This window comes from Opisthocomus hoazin, chromosome 2, assembly GCF_030867145.1.
Source record: "Opisthocomus hoazin isolate bOpiHoa1 chromosome 2, bOpiHoa1.hap1, whole genome shotgun sequence".
Taxonomy (NCBI): Eukaryota; Metazoa; Chordata; class Aves; order Opisthocomiformes; family Opisthocomidae; genus Opisthocomus; species Opisthocomus hoazin.
Genome location: NC_134415.1, coordinates 38,977,570 through 38,990,271, shown reverse-complemented (window position 1 = coordinate 38,990,271; position 12,702 = coordinate 38,977,570). Strand labels below are relative to the sequence as shown.

Sequence of the window (12,702 nt, the reverse complement as noted above, 5' to 3'; positions counted from 1 at the left end):
ATAGGCTGGAAAGTTGGGCAGAGAGGAACCTGATGAGGTTCAACAATTGCAGGGTCCTGCACCTGGGGAGGAACAACCCCATGCATCGGTACAGGCTTGGGGTGGACCTGCTGCAGAGCAGCTCTGTGGAGAGGGACCTGGGAGTGCTGGTGGACAACAGGTTGACCATGAGTCAGCAGTGTGCCCTGGCTGCCAAGAAAGCTAATGGAATCCTGGGATGCATTAGGAGGAGTGTGGCCAGCAGGACGAAGGAGGTTCTCCTTCCCCTCTACACTGCCCTAGTGAGGCCCCATCTGGAGTACTCTGTCCAGTTCTAGGCTCCACAGTTCAAGAAAGATGAGGAGCTACTGGAGAGAGTCCAGTGGAGGGCTACGAGGATGGTGAGGGGACTGGAACATCTCTCCTACGAGGAGAGGCTGAGGGAGCTGGGCTTGTTCAGCCTGAAGAAGAGAAGGCTGTGAGGGGACCTAATGTATGCTTATAATTATATCTGAAGGGTGGGTGTCAGGAGGATGGGGCCAAGCTCTTTTCAGTGGTGCCCAGCGACAGGACAAGGGGCAACGGGCACGAACTGAAGCATGGGAAGTTCCGTCTGAACATGAGGAAGAACTTCTTCCCTCTGAGGGTGACGGAGCACTGGAACAGGCTGCCCAGTGAGGTTGTGGAGTCTCCTTCTCTGGAGATATTCAAGACCCGCCTGGACGCGGCCCTGTGCAGCCTGCTGTAGGTGACCCTGCTTCGGCAGCAGGGTTGGACTAGATGACCCACAGAGGTCCCTTCCAACCCCTACCATTCTGTGATTCTGTGATTTAAGTTGGAATGCTAGGGAACATTTGGGTTTTCTAGGAATCAAAAGCAGTCACTCAGTCCTCTACAACAGACCTGCTATAACTCTTACTCCACAGCAAAAAAAAAACCAAAAACCAAAAGCACAATGGACCTAACTGTATGTCTCTCCTGTCTTCAGCAGTAAACAAAAATGGATACTCACTGCAGGCACCCCTCATTCTTCTCTATCTGAGCCTGGCAGCTTGGGCAGTGCTTCGAAATGAGCTTAGCCAGATGTTTGCTCTGGGCTTCACTTGTCATCCCCTCATAGTACCCATCGTCATCCACCCACTGAGACATGTGGCTGCAGCTGGCAGGATAGTGGGCCTGAAAGAGAGAGGCAGTCGACCACACAAAACCAGAATAGTGTGTGCCAAATCCAAGACAGTATTGCCCGGGATTCAGCTCAGCCTTACCTCTGGAAAGTTGCAGTTGAAGCAGGATATCCAGGAGCACTTGGAACAGGCTACCCCATAACCAAGTCCATCCTTAAGGAGGATCTGATCGCAGCCCTGAGGGTTGGTGCACCATGTCAGGTTGGAGCAACACTCAACATAGCCTCTGAGGAGGGCTTTTTCATACTGTAATAACAAGCCAGAAAGGAGATTTAAGGCAGAGAAGCCGCATGGTTATTAGGCCTTACAACTGGGGTCTGGTGCCTCTGGGCTCTACATCTGACAGCACAACTGCTCACAACAAAACAGCATTAAGTTAGTTCACTCATTCACTCCCTTTGTGTAAATTCTCCACCCCTCATGTCATATCTGGAGGCTGTTTCACAAACTCAGAGAATAGCTGAGGTTGGAAGGTACTTCTGGAGATAAAAACTAATCCAATCCCTCAAACTCAAAGCAGGGCTGCTCAGGACCATGTCCAGTTGGGTTTTGAGCATACCCAAGGACAGAGACTACAAGCCTCTCTGCCCAACCTGTTCCAATGTCCCATTACCCTTACTGTTCAAAATAAAAAAGTTTTATGATGTTCAAATGGAATTTCTTGTGTTTAAATTAGTGCTCACTGCCTCTTATCTTTCCACTGAACATCACCAAGAAGAATATGGCTCCTTGATCCCATCTGTGTATTTACACATGTTGAAAAGGTCCATCCCTGAGCCTTCTCTTCTCCAGGCTAAACAAACCCAGTGCTCTCAGCTTCTCCTACAGGCGTTCCAAAACTTAAATCATCTTTGTGGCCTTTTGCTGGATTCTCCCCAGTACGCCCAGGTCTTTCTTGTACTGGTGAGCCCAGAAATGGACATAGTACTCCAGATGCGATCTCACCAGCACTGGGTAGAGGGGAAGGATCACCTTCCTCAACCTGCTGTCAATACTCTTCCTAATTAAACCTACAATGTTAGTGGAATCTTCTTAGCCATAGGGGCACCCTGGTGGCTTACGTTCAACTTGTTGTCCACCACGATCCCTTTTTTTTTTTCTGCAGGCTTGCTTTCCAGATGGTTGGCCCCTGGCACAGACTGTTGCATTGGGTTATTCCACCCCAGGTGCAGAACTTGGCATTTCTTTTTGTTGAACTTAACGATATGATAATGAAGTTTGCTAAGTTCTCTAGTCTGTCAAGGTCCCTCTGATAGGCAGCACAACACTCTGGAGCACCAATCAGTCCTCCCAGCTGTTTATGATCTATAAACATGCTGAGGGTACACTTGGTGCTATCATCCAGGTCTTTAATGAAGATGTTAAACAATGTTAACCTTAGTATCAGCCTCTGGGTTACACCACTAGTGATAGGCCTCCAGCTGAGCTTTCTGCCATTGATCATAACCCTTTGAGCTCACTAGGCCATCTCACAGTCCACTCATCCAGCTTGTACTTCATTTTTTTTCTGTGAGGATGTTGTGGATGATGGTGTAGAAAGCCTTACTAGAGCTGAGATAGATAACATCTCCCCGCACACACTAAGCCAATGCTTGAGAATTCCTGGGGGCAGAATGGAAGACCATCTCTTAAGAACAGTCTCTCAAGGAACTTGAGGGAAACAAGGTTGAGAGAAAATCTCTTTCAGAAACACGACAGGGTTTACATTTTGTAGAAATACAAGCATGAAAAGTTTAACTCAAATATTCTTGTATTAGCAAGAGTGCAGCCAGCAGGCAAGGGAAGGGGTTTCTCACAGCTGTTCGGCACTAGTGACACAAATGAATAATGGGAACAGTCTGGGCTCCTAAGTACAACAAAGACATTAACAGACTAGACAAAATGTCGTCCACAGGCCACCAAGACAGTCAGGGCCTGGAGCACAGAATGCATAAGGGGAGGTTGACAGAGCTGGGTTTGTTCAGCACAGGGAGAAGGCAGCAGAGTGGGATCTTACCACTGCATAGAGCTACCTAAATGTAAGATGCAGAGAAGATTGAACCTGGAGCAGTACGTTGTAACGTCAGCATTAGATCTTCACACAATAATCTATTTTGAGCACAGGGTTGGACCAGAGGTCTGCACAGATTATTGCAACCTAAATTATTCTATGACTGCATGTGTGTCTCTGCATGAGGCATTCACGCTCCAGCCATACCACTTACTGAGCTAAAAAGGAAACAGATAACATTGTTACCTGTTTGACGCTCTCTGTGAGAGCATCAAAGCAACTTGATACAATTGGCTGCAATTTATGTTGACCTGCAATATTTTTTTTCGTAATAAAACAACCATAGCAACAGGATATTGTCCTGCTCTCGCAGGTGTGACTAGAGGATTTGGAAAGCCAGTAAGAACTAACTGCCCAAATACGTGCACTAATTCTCCAAGTACTTCTTATAGAAAACAAGATGCAAAAGATACATCAAAGGAAATGCTTTTCTGTAGCCTTGCCCATTTTGGTTGCCAGTTTGCAAGCTTAAAGCAAAATTAAAACACAGAGCAGTCTTTATGACTACTGTTAATTTGTCCTTACGACTGTTCACACAGGATCATAATGATAATAACATGCTGGAAGAGGAGGAGAATATATTTTGAAAAAGCAATTGCTGGTGGAGACCTGTCAAACAACAAAGCAGTGGAAAACAGATTAGACACCTGTTCTGTCCAGCAATTAACAAAAAGAGTGTGTCATGCGACAGCCACAGCTCTGCCATTGGGAGGGGAGGGCATTAAGCCCTAAGTAGTAACTAGAAACTGAAACAAGGAGAAAAAGTAGCTTCTGCCTCAGAACAAGCAGCTCCCACTGCCCCCTGCTGACTGAGGACTAAGGCGAGCAGAGCTAACGAAGCCTGGTTTAGAGGGGTTCATAGACCCACACAGGCTTAGAGTGAAGATTAAGTCTGATGGGTAACTTCTGCCATCTTCACAAAATCCTGAAGTGCTCAAAGCTAGAGACTGATGGAAGCAGAAGCAGATGTTTGGATCACTGATGCAGCGCTAAATTGAAATTGCTCAAATGTTTTCTCTTCATTTGTCCTAGATTTTACAATTGCTTCCAGTACTCCAGCAGAGGATATTTGTCATGAGTTGCTCTCAGCCGGTTCTCAACTAAGGACGCACCTGAAATGTTGTTTGCTGGAGACATTTTTAGAGGAAATACCACTGTGCTTTTTTGCTGATGTTACGCTTTCCTGAATAGCTGGTATTGGCCATGATCAGAGACAACAGACACCACTGGGCAGAAACTTGGTCTGCCTCGATTATCACACTGCCAGTCTTAGTAATGGGAAAGGGAAAAGCAGCAGCAAGATTCTCTGCTCGTGCTGACCAAAATGAAACAGAGCTTGGACACCCAGTAACAACCTCCCCTACTTCACCTTAGCTATAATCTCCTCAGAGGAAACGATGGAACGAATGAAGGCTGTAGTTGGCTGTGCACGGCACTCAGATATGGGACAGGTGCAGTTGACAACCATGTTCTGCTCAATGCGAGTTGTGAGATACTCACGCCAACAGAGCTGTGAAGGCAGAAGAGGAGAGATCAGCGCAAAACAGGACCTGCACCACCTGGTCCATGTGACCCTGGAAACCCACCCACCCAGCACAGGGTGCACAAAACCACCACAAACCATGGATAAGTGCTCAAAAGTTCCACAAAAATGGGAATGGACTAATCAGGAGCTGAAGGATCACAAGCGACAAGGGAGCTAAGAGAATGTATGAGCTCTGTGAAAATCACCTGATAACACCTTCAGACAAAGCCAACCAACCACCACCAACTAGGCGGCAGCAATTCCCTACCAAGTTACAGGAGCCAAAGACCCCAGGACCTTCACCTTGCAGCAGTAGTGCATGCAGCAGAGAGTTGGTGGCTTCTCAGTGGGACACAGCTGGTTCACACAGACTGGGCAGTGTGTTCCTGGGCTTGGGGGGGGCTGGGCATCCTGCACTTGCAGCCCCGAGGAGATGAGCAGGGTCTCATGGTTCTCCACATAGCACTGGATCAGGAAATCCACATTCCACCTGCAGTGCATGAGGAGGTGCCGAGCAACATCATCCGGGATGCTCAGAGTATCCTGGACCTGCTGAACTGTCTGGTTCATGAGCAGCTTCGCCTCCTCTGGACTAAGTGTGTGCCCCATTGGCACCTGCAGCATTGCCATGAGAAAGTCCTCCGACCTGCCTACGCCAGGATTCAACCTGACATAGAGAAATGTGTCACATCTATACAGGGTGGAGATGCACACCCCTCCACACCTGGTAATATGCATCCCTACCAATATGGGCAGTCTACGCTGTCCTCGTCTGGAGATGCCTCTGGTAGCCTGCTCTGGAAAACCATCTGTGCCTGGCCCCCAAGAGGTGTTGTGGATTCAGCAAAGACGTACTCCAAGACGTGAGGCCTCTCCTCCTGGCGCCGGAGATAGCCCTGGTTCAGCAGGCGCAGGATGCAGGACAGCACGTCCACGCTGTGGCAGCAGAACCTCAGGAACTGCAGCCCTGGCCCCAACTCGCCCTTCTGACAGGCATCAATCACCTACAGCAGCAAAGGAGCCCCACACTGCAGCACAGCGCAGCACCCGGGCAGCCCCTCTCTGCCCCTCCAGCCCTCCATACCCTGAACACCAGGTTGTCGATGTGGAGCTGCTTCTCCACCTTGAGGATGCGGGTGATGAGGCAGCAGAGGACGTTCCTCTTCCTTTCCAGGGCGCTGACCTCAGCCCTCTCTGCCCGCAGGTAGCTCTGCCGGGGCAGCAGCCTCAGGTGGCGGCCGGACGCACGGGCCAGGGCTGCCTGGTTCAGCCGCAGCACACCTGGAGCTAGCACCCGGCCCAGGGTCAGCCGAGCCCCAAGCTGGGCCCTGAAGGAGCCCCAGGACACACGTGCGGCTCTCGCACCCACCCCCAGCCCTCCTGCTGCTCCCTCAAGGGCCAGCCTCATCCCCGTCCCCTCACACGGCCCCACGGAGCAGCCACACACACAGCCCCCGGCATCCAACCCCACACGCAGGCCTGAGACCCACGCCGACCCACGCCCCAGCCCCACACACCGCCCCCAGCCCCAGCAGAGACTCGCCACAGCCCACCCGCCTCCCCCGCAAGCTCCCGCGACCCCACCCCTGAACCCAGCACCCACCTGGGGCCCAGCCCCACGCTCACCTCCCAGCGCGCAGCTCCGCACCAGGACGCCATCGCCATGGATCAGCGGTGTCAGCGCGTGGTGCACCAGCTCCGCGGGGAGCCCCGTGGCCCGCAGCAGGGCCTCCACAGCCACCTCCTGCAGGAGGCCGCGGCAGGGCAATGGCCAGCCGAGAACCCCAGCCGCGTGCCCAGCTGAGCAAGGGGGGCCCTGCCACCGCCACCACGGGGACCCCGCCGGCAGGGAGGGCTCGGCCCCGCGACGCCGCAGCACCCACCGCCACCCGCTCGCCGCCGCGGCCCCAGCCCCTACCTGGGCACTGTTGAAGCACAGCAGGACGTACATCTGCAGTGTGGAGACGTGCAGGACGCAGTCTCCGAACCGCAGCTCGGCACGGCCCAGCCACGTCCACTGCAGCCGCCGCGGCTTCGTGCACTCCCAGCCCAGCCGGCCCTGGCCTGCCGGAGACGGCCTCAGCGCCGGGGCCAGCCCTGCCGGGCACCACCGGCACGGCCTTGCGCTCGGCCGCTTCTGCCCGAGCTGCTGCCGAGGGCCCCGGACGGACCCCGCGCACGCCCGCTGCCGCCACACTCACCCCGCCGGCAGAACTCGGCGAATTCGTCCAGGGGGGAGCTCAGCGCCGCCGGGAAAAACCTCCCGGGCTCATCCATGTAGCAGCACGGGGACACGGGCCAGCAGCGCGGGGACAGCGCCAGCACCTCCACCGCCGGCACATTGGCCACCGGGGCCGGCACCGGCGCCTGGGCACGGGGACACGAGGGGGGCTCGGGACGGGCCCCGGATCCCCGCGAGGAACGCGGGCGGCCCCCGGCCTCCCCACCCCGCCAGCACGCTCACCTCGCCCGGGCCCGAGCCCGGCTCCAGCAGCCGCCTGTCCCGCTCCTGCAGCTGGAAGAGGCCAAACTGCCGCTGGAGCTCCTCTGACTCGGCCATGTCGCTCAGCATCTCCTGCGGGAAGCGGCGGGGGAAGCACAGCCCGATCTGCTCCACGACGGCTCCTTCCAGCCACGACGGCCCTCGCACCAGGAGCCGGGCCCCCAGGTACTGCCTGCCACAGCCGCCAGCGTCACGCCAGGGGCCGGCCCCAGCCCCGCGGCCCCCGCGCCAGGAGGCAGCCACGGCCCTGGCCGCTCCGCAGGGCGTTCAGCCCCGGCAGCCCCGGCCTCCCCTCCCCGCCGCCGGCAGGGAACGAGCCCCCGCAGACCGGCCGCGGCCAGGAGAGCACAGCGGGAGCACCGCCGCCATGCCGCGCCGGCCCCGCAGAGACCCCTCACCGGTAGAAGTGCTCGAAGCTGTGGGCGAGCTCCAGGCCGCTGAGGACGACGAAGGGCTCCAGCATCTGCTGCAGCCGCCGCGGCGGCCCTGCGCTGCCTCCAGCCCCGTGGAGCTCCTGGATCTGCCCGTCCAGGTAGCGGGCAAACCGCTCGCTCACCTGCGGAGGGACGGGGCTGGCTGCCGAGGGGGCTCGCCGGGCGGCCGCAGGGCCGGGCGGGGGAAAGTCCCTGGGGGGGCACCTGGGAAACCCGGGGGCTTTCAGGCAGGGGCCAGGGGTGCCCAGGCTCCAGCCCGAGGCGGGAGCGCGCCGGGGCCGGGGTCACGCCGTGACGGGTGCCGCGCACCCGCAGTTGTTGGGCACCGTCCAGGGCAGGGCTCCATGGCTCGGTGGGGGCCAGGACACCTCCTGCCCGCAGCTCGCCCCGAGGCCTCCCCAGCCCGCGCCCGGGGCCCCGGCGCCGCGCTCCCTCGACTCACGTGCAGGGCGGCGAGGAAGGAGAGCTGCAGCAAAGCCCCTGCGAAGCCCTGGCCCAGCGCCAGCAGGAAGGCGGCCTGCTGCCCAAAGAGCTCCTCCGTGGCACCGCGCAGGCGCTGGTACAGCCCGCAGTACCGCTCCACCAGGTCCGGCGCCTGCCCTGCCGCCTCCAGGAACCGCTGCACCTGCGGGACACAGCACGAGAGGGGCGCAGGAACGTCCCCAGCCCCAGGCTCGCTCCGACAACACCAACCGCCCCGGTCCTGGCCAGGGGCCGACCGCAGCCCCGGTGCCGACAAGGGCTACCCAGAGCTGGCGGCGAGGCAGGAGCGCAGCCCCAAGGGCTGGGCAGGGGCTGCGGGGCAGGACAGCAGCGCAGCAGCTGCCCAGAGGAGCGAATCAGCCCTGCACTGTACCCGTCTCCTGCCCCGCAGCACCAGCCTGGGCACGGGGCCGGGCCAACCCCCGAGCCCTGCCGGGGTGCCAAGCGTGGCAGGGTGTCCCCACACCCCTCTGGGCCCCGCAGAGGCCAGCGACAGCCCCGCACCCTCCCCACGCTCCCAGGCACCGCCGGCCTCGGCTGCCCCCTACACCCACCCGGTGCAGGCCCCCACGCGCCCTCACCGGCCCCACCGCCGCCCCTCCGAGCCCTACCTGCTGCTGCACCACGCCACGCCAGCACTGCGCGATGCCCTGCAGGCTGCTCCGCTTCTCCGCCACCGCCCTCGCAGCCCTGGCCGGCACCTCCTTCTGCTTCCCCTCCTTCCCGCCTGCCAAGGGACCAGCCCGGGCTCAGCACGGCTCCCTGGCCAGGCTCCGCACGACGACCCCCAGCAGTCTCCCCCTCTCCCTGCGGGGCGCGGGACAGAGGAGATGCCGCGAGGCACGGCCGCTGCGGGGGCACGGCCACCAGCCCTCCCCGCTCGGGAGCCTCCTGGCACCGGGACCCCCCCAGAGCTCCCCAGCCGACCCCCACAGACACAGCCCGGGGCTCTGCTCCACGGCCCTCCCAGCCCCACGGGAGAGCAGCCCCTCGCTCACCATCAGCTCTCGCCTCCGCTGCCTCCGGGCCGCCGGGGTCCACGTGCACCAGGAGCTGGGTCAGGCGCCGCACGCGGGAACCAAAGACGGCACCGCAGCCCACGCCACAGCGCGGTGGCTCCACGCTCTCCAGGTACTCACCCAGCAGCCAGGCCAGGGGGCTGACACCGCGGGGGTCTGCGGGGCCAAGCAGGCTCAGAGCCGGGCACCTCAGCCCAGGGCATGGTGTGGACGGGCCCCCGGGAGCGCGGGGTACCTGGGCTGGTGATGCTCTGCACCAAGGGGGTCACCAGGGCCTCCCAGCACGTCCTGCCCAAGGCTCGGGCCGCCTCATCGTCAGGAAGGAAGCGGTCGGCGAAGCCCTGCTCGTGCTGCAGCGCCCGGTTCAGCCTGCAACGGCGACCGGGCAGCACGCACGGGGCTGCCGGCACCCGCTGCGGCCACGGGGCCCCCAGGGAAGCAGAGCCCGGCGGTCGCTCCTGCCCTGTGCCACGTCGGGCACGACGGCTCGGCAGCCCCACTCGCCCCCAGCAGCCCGGGCCCCTCGCTGCCCCAGCCCTGCCCGCACTGGCCCTCGGGACCCTTGCCGCCCCTGCCAAACTGGGGCTCTGTGCGGTGCCTGCAGCCGACAGATCCAGCCTCGCCTGACCGACCTCCGCCAGGCCAGGACCCGCTGGCCCCCGCGAGGCACCTCTCCAGTGGGCTTGCCGTGCCCACCCAGCCAGCTTCAGCCTGAGGACCCCGTGGTGGCCCCAGCCCTCTGGGACCGCTGGCGGCCAGGCAGGAGCAAGGGCCTCTCCCCATCCAGGCGGGACACCCGGCTGCTCCCCTCACGGGCTACCAGCACCATCCCCCCAGGCCCTGGGACGCCGGGGACGCAACGGCGCAGCCAGGGGACAACTCACCTGCCAAAGAGCTGCAGCAGTCGCCCCCGGTCCTGGCAGATCTCCTGGCACCAGGCACGGGCCCGAGCAGTGCAGGAGAGGAACGTCCGCTGGCACAGCTGCTCCTTGAAGATGGGCCAGAACGTGGGCTTGGGACCCAGCACCTCGATGCCACGCACGCGTGTGTCAATGCCGCCCTGTGGGAGAGCGCGACCCTCAGTGCCTCAGCCACGGCCCCGACGCCCCTCGCTGCTGGCTCCCTGGCCCACGCCCCGGCTCCCCCACCTGCTGGCACCGCTTCACCCGGATCTGGATGATGGGCCAGAAGCGGGTCATGTTCTCCAGCAGGATCACTCTGCTGTCCGAGGGCAGGACGGTCACCTGCAGGCAGACAGACAGCCCTCAGCGCGCCCTCAGCGAGCGCCAGCCCCCCTGCCTGCTCCCTGGGCCACACCCCTGGAGCCACGGCCTCTGCCCCCCAGCAGCCCCCGCGCAGCCACGGGGCTCCCCCCGCTCCCGGCTCACAGCCCCAGCCCTCCAGCCGGCTGCAGACCCGGCCACAGGGCTGCCCGCGCCCAGCTCTCCAGGAGCAGGCTCCCGCAGCACAGCCCACCACTCCCGCGGGGCCCGGCAGCCCGAGCAGCCCGTGCGAGACTCACGGCGTTGAGCTCCGTTCCAACGGCGGCGGGGCTCTCGCCCCCCAGCACCACGACGCGGGACGGCATGTAGCTGGAGTCCTCGCTGGCCACCAGCATGCTCATCTCCCTGCAGCGCGGCAAACACGGTGCTGCCCAGCAGTGCCCACCTCCCCGCCCCGGCTCTGCCGGCCCCACGCGCTGCTGCCTGCATTCGGCAACCCCTGCGCCGGGGCAGGGCGCGCACGGGGCCCCACAGCCCCCTCCTCCCCGCACGCCGCTGGCCCTGCCGGCCCCGGCCCACCTGACCACCACTCCACGCTGCATGTGCACAGTGATGAAGTGGGAGCCGCTGCTGCCGTTTGACTCCCAGTACGTCTTGGGGTTCCTGTCCGTGAGCTTGCTGGCCCGGTGCGGGTTGGAGGACACCTGCACCTTCTCCCAGCACTTGTCCTCCTTCATCTTCACGCTGGAGCCTGCGGAGAGAGCACACGGAGCCTCCAGCCACCAGCCTGGCACACACCGGGCTCCTGCTCCCGCTCCCCACTCTCACCTCGGCACAGGTTGCGCAGAAAGACGTCGAAGAATGGGATGCTGATGGGCTGCTGGCTCCGGCGGTGCTCCTCTATCTGCCCCAGCACCAGCTACGGGACGGGGCAAGGCTCTCACCGGGGGTCCTGGGCCCTCCTCCCCTCGCCCACCGCGGCCTGCGGCAGGCAGAGAGCCGACGGCTGCCCCTCGGTGCCGGGGACGGCTGCACGGCCCCAGCACCCCGAGCCCCGGCGCAGCTGCACCCGCCCAGGCCCACCTGGATGCAGCCAGCCAAGATGCTGCTCGTCAGCTTCTTGTAGAGGCCGGCGCACTCCTCGCAGCCCGTCAGCAGGTCGAGCAGGGCTGGCCCCAGTGGCTGGGCCATGCTGTGCTTGTCCAGGGCTTTGGACAGAGCCTCGCGGGCGCCCAGGCGGCACATGGCCACCGCGCAGTCCTTGCTGGCGGTGGCCAGGCGGTGCAGGAAGCCAACGACCTCCTGCACCACCTGCCGAGCGGGCAGCCGTCAGCGGGGAACCCCCCAGGCCCCACCAGCGCGGTGCTGCCGTGCTCCATCCCCCCACCCTGGCATGGCCACAGCGCCCGGAGAGCCCAGCGATGGGCACGGCGATGGCCACGGTGTCCACCGTGACACGGCCACCGCCGGGACGGCCACTCCCCACCTCTCCCAGCGCGGTGCCACATCCAGGCCGGGCTGCTGCAGGCAAGGACCCCGCTGCCCCAGCGCCAGACCCGGCCGGCGCATGGCACAGCCGGCAAAGCCCCACCACTGGCTGGGAGTCCCAGGGCCCCCTCACCTCCCGGTCGCTGCTCTGGGCGCTCAGGGAGGACAGGCAGGGCTCCACGCACTCGTGCCAGGGCAGCGCGTCCTCCTCGTCACCGTCCAGGAACTTGCTCAGGATCCTGCGTCACGGAGGGGTCCACTCAGGCCGGGGCTCACAGACAGCCGTGCCAGAGGCAGCCCCGCTTCCCTGCCCTGTGGGAACAGCCGGCACCCGCAGGGACGGGGAGCCCAGGCTGCCCAGGCACCTCCGACACCCCACCAGCACCCAGGCACACGCTGCTCTGCCCCCACGGGGCCCTGTGCCCCAGGATAGCCCCGTCAGCACCCCCACCTGCCCCCGGTGAAGGACAACAGCCCCACCAAGAGCCACCAGCACACCCCGTGTCCCCCCGGCATCACCACCAGCACTCGCATGCCTGCTGTGGAGGCCCCAGACCCCCACCAAGCCCCCCGCACCCACCTGAGGATGCTCAGGCTCGTGCCCTTCTCCGCCTCCAGCAGCTCAAAGCTGCGCAGCAGCAGCCTGAAGCACCCGCGGTCCCGCAGCAGCTGGGCCACCTCGCCAGAGGGGACAGGGCCTTCGCCGCAGAGCTGCCGCTCCAGGGCCACCACCACGTCCTTGGACAAGACGCCGTCCCCGAGGCCGCCCAGCAGCGCCCGCACGTCCCTCGGGTCCAGCGGGGCCTCTCTGCCT

General features: G+C 62.1%; 1 protein-coding gene across 6 annotated transcripts in view; it reads right to left on the bottom strand.

Moving 5' to 3' along the window:
* The window catches only part of LOC104333601 (cullin-9), a 36,190-nt gene that overhangs the window by 6,083 nt on the left and 17,405 nt on the right, over positions 1–12,702 (bottom strand). For all 6 annotated transcript variants that reach the window (XM_075413286.1, XM_075413287.1, XM_075413288.1 and 3 more), the window contains 23 exons: positions 12,469–12,700; positions 12,022–12,127; positions 11,484–11,711; positions 11,229–11,319; positions 10,980–11,151; positions 10,700–10,805; positions 10,326–10,421; positions 10,062–10,237; positions 9,413–9,546; positions 9,157–9,333; positions 8,770–8,885; positions 8,118–8,300; positions 7,640–7,797; positions 7,203–7,413; positions 6,940–7,105; positions 6,657–6,802; positions 6,365–6,482; positions 5,823–6,025; positions 5,483–5,742; positions 5,042–5,405; positions 4,583–4,723; positions 1,245–1,409; positions 992–1,155 (listed from right to left, as the gene is read on the bottom strand). In XM_075413286.1, the coding sequence (XP_075269401.1) occupies positions 992–1,155; positions 1,245–1,409; positions 4,583–4,723; positions 5,042–5,405; positions 5,483–5,742; positions 5,823–6,025; positions 6,365–6,482; positions 6,657–6,802; positions 6,940–7,105; positions 7,203–7,413; positions 7,640–7,797; positions 8,118–8,300; positions 8,770–8,885; positions 9,157–9,333; positions 9,413–9,546; positions 10,062–10,237; positions 10,326–10,421; positions 10,700–10,805; positions 10,980–11,151; positions 11,229–11,319; positions 11,484–11,711; positions 12,022–12,127; positions 12,469–12,700 (3,913 nt within the window). The remainder of the gene's footprint in view (positions 1–991; positions 1,156–1,244; positions 1,410–4,582; positions 4,724–5,041; positions 5,406–5,482; positions 5,743–5,822; positions 6,026–6,364; positions 6,483–6,656; positions 6,803–6,939; positions 7,106–7,202; positions 7,414–7,639; positions 7,798–8,117; positions 8,301–8,769; positions 8,886–9,156; positions 9,334–9,412; positions 9,547–10,061; positions 10,238–10,325; positions 10,422–10,699; positions 10,806–10,979; positions 11,152–11,228; positions 11,320–11,483; positions 11,712–12,021; positions 12,128–12,468; positions 12,701–12,702) is intronic.